The sequence below is a fragment of the Dendrobium catenatum genome, unplaced genomic scaffold (genome assembly GCF_001605985.2).
Source record: "Dendrobium catenatum unplaced genomic scaffold, ASM160598v2 fragScaff_scaffold_123, whole genome shotgun sequence".
Taxonomy (NCBI): Eukaryota; Viridiplantae; Streptophyta; class Magnoliopsida; order Asparagales; family Orchidaceae; genus Dendrobium; species Dendrobium catenatum.
The window spans coordinates 195,471-204,032 of NW_021318585.1; the positions used below are offsets into that span (position 1 = coordinate 195,471).

Below are 8,562 nucleotides of genomic sequence, written 5' to 3' on the forward strand. Positions count from 1 at the left end.
TAGTAGTTTTGGTATCCCAGACCACACTTGAAGGTGACAAGTGAAACTGGGGAAAGCCAACCCTTACAGGGGTTGGAAAGGTGATTTTGTGCAACAACACCAAAGTGACTAGTGAATGTGAACGTAAGCACAAACATCCCTACGGCGATGATCTTGTACTCTGCATGACGAACATCACGTGGTAGAGGACAAATCGTCGTGGCCACGGACTGCCGAAAAGTACAAGAAATCTTTCAAAGTTATATCTATACAGAAGGATATTTACAAGTGGCGGGGGATGCCTCTTGCGATGTGCAAACTCAAGCGTAGTACTTTCTCAAATACTGCTCATTAATGATGGGCATGGGATGAACACCATTCGTATCAACCAGCAAATAAGATCCACCTTCGTATACTTGCTCTACAATAAATGAGCCTTCCCAAATTGGCTCAAACTTGCCACCTCGACGACGACGCGAGATGATAGGCCTACGCAAGACAAGGACTAACTCCCCGACCTGAAAAGCATGGGGTCGGACGAGGCGATCATGGGCCTGGGCCATCCGGGCCTGATACAACTTAAGGTTCTAATGAGCTTGCAAACGGAGCTCTTCTAAACCATCAAGTTCTTCCAACCGTAGTCGGGCATTATCTTCATGAGAAAGATTGTGGCTAATTGCTACACGCAACGAAGGGAGCTCGACCTCAAGTGGGAGGACAGCTTCAACCCCGAAAGCTAAAGCATATGGTGTACACTGAGTAGGAGTACGGTATGTGGTCCTATAAGCCCATAATGCTTCAGGTAATTTATCGTGTCATTCTCTTTTATTTGCCACAAGAATCTTTCTTATCAATTGGACTAAGGTCTTATTGAATGCTTCAGCCAAACCATTAGCCCTAGGGTAATAAATTGAGGAATACCGCCAATTTATGTTATGGCGGCGAGCAAATCTAGAAATCTTGGTGCTTCTAAAAGACGGGCCGTTATCCGAGATTATACGGCACGGAACACCAAAACAGCAGACAACATGATCGCGGAAGAAGCGCATCACATCTTCTGATTTGACTTCCTTAAGTGGGATAGCTTCTGCCAACTTAGAGAAGTAATCAGTAGCAACCAGAATAAACCTATGACCCTTTGAGGAAGGAGGGTCAATAGGACCCACTACATCTGTGCCCCAACTCTAAAAAGGCCAAGAAGATATAGTGGGGTGCAACGGATTAGGAGGTTGGTGGATGACAATATTATGAATCTGGCATTGGTGGCACCTCGTGGCGTGCTCCATACAATCACGGATCATTGTCGGCCAGTAATAACCAAGGCGTTTAATTCTGACCTTCATCTTAGGTCCGGACTGATGAGCGCCACAAAGTCCCTCATGCACTTCGCCCATGACCTTACAAGCCTCCTCGTTGTTGAGGCAACGTAACCACATCTGGTCAAAAGAGCGTCGGTACAGGGTTTCATTCACATAAGAGAATGAAAAAGCTCTCTTTCTAATCTGAGTGGCAAGAGAGCGGTCATCCGGAAGCTTTCCGCGCTTCAAGTACTCCACAAAAGGATCTCCAATCTGACTCTTCCTCAACAGCTCACACTGTGAGGGTCTGACCGGGAGAAGACAAGTCTGCGGGGCACAAGGCCTGACGATACTGAACAACAACCGACACCGGATTTCCAGTAGGGTCAGCCAAGTCCTTAGCAAATTTAGCTAGTGCATCCGCTCTACCATTCTCAGATCGAGGGACTCTAACTAAAGTCACTTCAGGGATCAAACATAAGAGCTCCATTGTCTTGTTATGATAAGGCAAGAGCTCAGGTTTGAGAACTTTGAAAATTCCAGCCACTTGATTAATGATTAATTGGGAATCTCCAAAGATCTTCACCCGCACAATGCTCATCTGAATGGCCAACTCAAGTCCTACAATCAAGGCTTCGTACTCAGCTTCATTATTAGTATGAGGTCCTGAAAGACTATAAGAGTAGCGAAGGGTGTGGCCTTCAAGAGACACAAAAACAAGCCCCAAACCTACCCTAACAACAGGAGTTTCGTAAGGACGTAGTGATTTGATGGAAGAGGCTCCATCAAAGTAAAACTCCCAAGTAGGGGACTCTTGCTCTTCCACACTCATGACTAGTTCATCAGGCAAATCGTCATTAAGTGGGGAATCTGCAGGGATCGGGTGAGAAGCAAGAAAGTCAGCTAGAGCCTGTCCTTTGACGGCCCGCTGAGGGACAAAGGTAATATCGAACTGCAGTAAAATCATGGACCAACGTGCTAAACGACCTGACAAAGTCGGACGGGTCATCAGGTACTGCAAAGGATTAACTCGAGAAATCAAACTGATCTTGTGTGAAAGCATATAGTGTCTAAGCTTCTACACAGCAAAGATCAAAGCCAAACACTGCTTTTCCATTGCCGGGTATTTTAGCTCTACAGAAATTAATCGTCTGCTAAGGTAGTACAAGGTGTTCTCTTTGTCTTCCTCATTTTCTTGAGCTAAAAGTGCACCAAGTGATTCATCCAAGGCAGTAGTATAGAGAATTAACGGCCTACCAGCGATGGGTGCAGCTAAAACTGGTGGACTCATCAGGTAGCGCTTTATGCTCTCAAAGGCATCCTGACAACTCTTATCCTAATGGAAGCGGGCATCCTTCTTTGCTAGAGCGGTAAAAGGATGACATCTACCGGCAAGATTGGAGATAAATCTCCGCAAGAAAGTAAGTTTCCCTTGAAACGATCTCAACTGGGTAAGACTCCTAGGGGGTTTCAAGTCCACTATGGCCTTAATCATAGACGGATCAATCTCAATGCCACGGTAGCGGACGTACCCACAGTGACACGGAATGAGCACTTTAAGGGATTCATCTTCAAATCATGCTTTCTTAAGCGCTAAAAAATGATTCGTAGGTCTCGGAGGTGATCACTATGGACCTTGCTTTTGACCACTAAATCATCCACATAGCATTCAACCTGCTCATGAATAAACTCATCAAAAATGACTGTCACGGCACGCTGATAGGTGGCTCCGGCATTCTTGAGGCCAAAGGACATCACCTTGTAATAAAACACACCTATGGGGGTGCGAAAGACAGTGAATTTCTCATCTTTAGGGGCCATCTTAATCTGATTGTAACCAGATGAACCATCCATGAAGGTGAAAATGCTATGGGATGAAGCAATATCAACCATAAGTTCAGGGATAGGAAGAGGAAAATCATCCTTAGGACATGCATTATTCAAATCACGGAAATCTATACAGACACGGATCTGACCATTCTTCTTCCGGACTGGAACAACATTAGCAAGCCAAGTGGGATACTTCTCTTCACGAACAAAACCAGCTTCTATAAGCTTCTTAGTCTCGGCTATCACCTATTGTTCAATCTCTAACCTCATACGATGAGGTGACTGCTTAATAGGGACTGCATCAGGACTAATAGCTAACTTGTGTACTGCTACTTCTGGATCTAAACCAGGCATCTCTGTGTAGTTCCAGGCAAAATAATCTTTAAACTCAGAAATGAGTGCAACATACTTTTGAGCCTCTGATTTGGATAGCAAAGCACTATGAAAGATAGGTCGAGGATCCGATTCAGTGCCCAAGTTGATCTCACATAATTCGTCCATGGCAAAACTGGCGCCATTTTTGAATTCACGTGGAGCTTCAAGGACCCTGTCCTCATTCTCTTCCGGATCTTCATCATCGGCGACGAAAACGACCGGATAGGAATGGGAAACAAAATGAATGTTGGCGGAAGGAGACTAATTTTCTTGAGAATAGCCTATACCCTGCCCAGTTCGAGGAAAATCAGTTTGCCAAATACGGGCCTGCTGTTGGGCCTGTCTACCTGACCAAGTCGAAGGGACAATGCCTCACTCAACAAAGCTATCCACTGCATGGGAAAAGTACCGGGGAACTGGCATGATCTCATCATCCACAATGGATTCCACAGGACCCTGTATGTCAGTATTCTGTGGGATACCTACACTATGGAACAACGATGCATGCCAAGCAGACTGTGGTGGTACATAAAGAGTGTGCAACTCTTGTACAGAGCGCCCATCTAAGGGTAGTGTGCCACGGACACTGGCGGAAGATGTAGGGGAAGGTTGAGGAGAAGATTCCTCAATTCTCATCCCGTACATCTGGCGAGAAAAAGATTGTTGACTAGTAGTCTGACGTCCGACATCTCCGTCGTCGTCTAAATCACTATCAACAACCAAACCGCCCTGAGGTATCATATTCCTATGGAATGTAAGATAGGAATTATGATCAACACTAAAGACAGGCGAAGAAACTGAATGACGAGGAACATCAATTATTTCATCATTAGAGTCAGACTCAACAGTCAAAGGGGAAGTGTACAAGTGTGAAGGAGGAGGGATTCGAGTATCAAAGTTCCTCGGAGGGTAAACTGACTCTCTACCTCGACCTCTCCCACGCAATCCCCTACCTCTACTAGGGGGAACATCGCGCCTGACTACAAACCATAAAGATTCATCAAGGTCTGTAGTGGAAACATTTGCCCCAATCCTAACCTGTGATAGACCCTGTGCTAGTAGTTGTATAGGACCCTGCGCAAGTGACTGCATAGGACCCTGTACAATACTAGTGGGTATCACTGGTGACTGGGCAGGGGGAGGTCTACGAGCTTTTCGAGGCATGTAATGCTCGGCATCATCATAAATAGAGACCTCATGCACGGCAAAAGGTTGAGTATCTCCAAGGATGGAAAACTCTACGTCATTCCACATATACTTCATGCACTGGTGTAGTGTAGAGGGCACCATTCCATATTCATGTATCCAAGGCCTTCCTAAGAGAGCCTTGTATGAGATATCTGCCTCAATAACATGAAACTTTGCCTCAGTCAAAAGATATCCAAAATGCAAAGGCAAAGTGATGGAACCTAGAGCTCGCTGACCTTGATCATTAAAACCCTTCAGCATAATCTTATATGAAGTAAGCTTTAAGTGACCAAGGGATAGACTCTGCAAGGTGGCATGATTAAGGATATTAACTAAAGCTTCTTGGTCAATGAGGACCCTGTTCAACTTATAACCATTTACTTCAGTGGTGATGTATAAGGGACGGTTGTGATCAGGAGTCCCTAAAAGAAGATCCTGGTCTGAAAAGGTAATGCATGACACCTCTCTCAAATAGCATGCATCCTTAACTGACTCAGTGGCAAAGAATGCTTGATAAGACTCTAGTTCAAGCAAAGCTTTCACCAAAGTATCTCTCAAGTCGGAGGACATCATAAGTGCATCATAAACACTAAGAAGGGATGGGATCTTTCTCAAATGAGCCAACACATTATAATCAACATCCAACTGAGGGCCTTTTCCCTTCTCCTTAGCCGGTGCTTGAGAAGGAGGGATAGGATCATCCTGTTGGGTAATGATATTTCTATTTTTTTCTTTATTATTCTTAGCCATTTTAGGTGGGAGGACCTTACCTGAACGCAACTGTATCTCTCGTATTGAATTGGACTCAATAGAGGGCTCATTTGGTTCAGGTGACATGGCTTGTGTTGGTTCAACAAAAGGTGCTTGAGGAGTGTTCTCGGATTCATCTTTAGAATTCATGTAACAACCTCCCTAAGGAATAGCAAACACAGGTTCTTCCTCACACTCAAACTCTTCTCTATAAGAGAGACCATCATCATTTTCAGAAATAAATAAAACTGAAGAAGAACGAGTGCTAGAAAAAGTAGAACTAGAAGGAGCAAGACATCAAAAGTAGCTAGAATCATTTTCTTCCATTAATTCATCATCAGTTGAAGGGAGAACAAAATCCTTCAGCATAAGTGCTGGAAGAGATCCTGTCTTCCCCTCAGAAGTTACAAAAAATTTCTCTCTTTCATACATCTTTCTAATACAAGGAGAAGTAGAAGAAATGTGCTCAGTAGGCACTACAACAGAAGAAGAAAAAGAAACTGGCAAAGAAACTGGGCTGGTAACTGTCGACTTAGCCTGTGGGGGCCTCCTCTCAACTGCCTCTGAACTATGAACTGCCCGTCTGATCATACCCCTTGTCTTGCGAGAGAGTGCAAGCTGCCAATCCTCCCCAGAACTAAGAGGTGCTATACTATCACTACTCTGAACACCACACTGACTGTCATACTGACTGGAGCTAGTAACCATTTGAACTATCTGAGCAACCTTGCCCCGAGGATGTACCAAATCACTATCCTGCAAGTGAATCTCACCACTAGCCATAAGGCTTTCCACCCTATCTTTGAACACATAGCAATCTTCAATCACATGGCCAATATGCTTATGAAATGGACAGTACAAGGGATGCTCTATTTGCCCTTCCTCTTCCACTCTTTTGTTGGGTGGAAATATCAAAATATTTTTCTTGACAAAAAATTTGAAAATCTTCTTTACACTCTCCCTTTTAAAGGGATACTCTTTGCTAAGCTTCTCTTGTAAGTACTGTTGGTTTTCTGGAGTTCTATAAGAGGGCCTAGGCTGCTGACCCTGTGGTCGTGGCTGAAACTGAATAGGAGACTGTACTGGTGGTGGTAACTGAGGTCGGGGATGAAACTGAGGTCGTGGTGGTGGTGGACGCTGTGGTACTGAACTAACCATGGGCCTCTTGCCCCTATCATGAGCATCAGAAGTACTATGCACCTCCCCCTTCCTAGGAGGTGGTGCCCCAGAAAACTCCAAACGCTGAGGTCTACGGATGGGTTGACTCTCAGCCTTAGGAGGGACTGCACTGGGTATGCTGTCCTGCAGGCTAGTGACTTTGGTTAACAACTTCTGAAAGGTTCGAATGCTAAAACCTTTCAGGTACGGAGCGATAGGACCATCTATATTCTTCACCAGAATCTCAACTGCATGCTGCTCTTGTAGTTGAGGTTCACACTGAAGACAAAGGTTTCTCCACATAACTATATAGTTAAGTAGAGACTCGTGGGGGCGCTGTCTGGTCACTGCCAACTCACCAACAGTCACTCTATGCTCTGTACTAATGAACCTCTGAATAAACAACTGCTCCATCTCAGCAAAAGTATGAACTGAATCATTAGAGAGATTGGCATACCACTCAAATGCCACTCCCCCTAAGTTACTAACAAACAATCTCAGCATTAATGCATCATTCCCTCCAATGTTACAACATATGGCCCGATACTGAGCCACATGTTGTTTTGGGTTTTCAAACCCATCAAATACTCAAAAATGTGGAGAAACAAAGCCAGCGGGGTAAGGCTCCTGCTCGTACTCTACCAGGTAGGGACGACCTCTACTAACAAAATCTCCAGACTTTCTAGAAGCTATAGCCTGGTCAACCCTCTATGCAATCATGTCCTGAATCTGAACTGGTGACAACTGTACTGACTGACTCTGGACTGGCACACTCAAAGGTACTGCTGGGGGAGACATCGGGACTGCCCTCTGAACTCTATCAACTCTAACAGGCTCTGGGGCTGGCGACTGTGGTGCTGCTGGCTCGTCTCTGGATGTAGTAGGAGTACTTACATCCATGACATGGGGTGTAGCCCCCAACGCCGTCAACTAGGCGGTCATCGCCGCCATGGCTCTAGCCATCTTCGCCATCTGAGTCTGTAACTACAAAACTATAACATTCGTATCTACTGAACAGGGAGGTCCACCTTGTGCTGAGGTGGAAGGTACATCGGCCTCCTCTTGTTCCTCCAAATCATCATACTGCTCATGTTGCTCATCTGACGTGCCTCGTCTCATGACAACACAAACATGGTGGACAGGGATGTCTTCATCTGACTCTCCTTCGAGTAAGTCCTCATCGGAGGTCTGATAAAGAGCATCGATGTACGGACCCAAAGGAGAAGAAATCCTAAGGGGACTAGGAACAATAACTGGCTCCACTCGAGCCCGAGTACTATCCTCAACATCAACTGCATCATGACTCATCTGAACTGGCATCGATCATGAAGGGACTGTATCAACTCATCGAATCATACCAACTGTCTGCTCCGTCTCGACAGGCTCATCCACCTGCCGACGTCTCCAAACCCATCTGCTACGACGGGACCCGGTAGGAACATTTAACTGAGTGGAGGGGGCAACGATAACTGACCCAAGTTGGGATCGAACAGGCTCTAACTGTGGGCGACGTCCATGACGGCGAGGGCATCGTCCAATAGCAGGGGCACCCGCCTGAGGTCTATCAGTGGGAATAACTCTAGTCTGCTGTTGTGGTGGCTATCCTCTCTGCACCGGTAACTCTGTCTAACTGATTGCCTCTGCAACTGGGCATGCACCTGAGAGATCTGGTGGAGTAACCTCTCCTCACTAACACGACCTCTACCGCGCGCTGAACGGATAATGCCTCGGATCCTCTGAGTGAGGGTCCTAGCAACAATATCCTTGGGGACTCGAGCGCGAGGGAGAGTAGTGGGGACAGGAGGGGCTGCCGCGATATGAACAGCATCCTCCTCGTCACCACTATGTACTAGCGGTGAGAAGTTTCCTCCCTGGACTGCATCGATCTCAGGGGCAACTACAACATCAGAAACTGAGGTGACGACTCGTCTATGTGGCTCCCGCTGTAAGGGAACCATCCTATGCTAAACTGGCTCCTGATGAG

General features: G+C 45.9%; 1 protein-coding gene across 1 annotated transcript; it reads right to left on the reverse strand.

Annotated features, from left to right (window-relative positions):
• Positions 1-566: 566 nt before the first annotated feature.
• Positions 567-1,415, reverse strand: LOC110112413. Its single transcript, XM_020844630.1, has 3 exons — positions 1,268-1,415; positions 901-1,150; positions 567-759 (listed from the first exon to the last, which is right to left on the reverse strand). The coding sequence occupies exons 1-3, from the start codon at positions 1,413-1,415 to the stop codon at positions 567-569; spliced, it is 591 nt and encodes a 196-aa protein (XP_020700289.1).
• Positions 1,416-8,562: the final 7,147 nt, after the last annotated feature.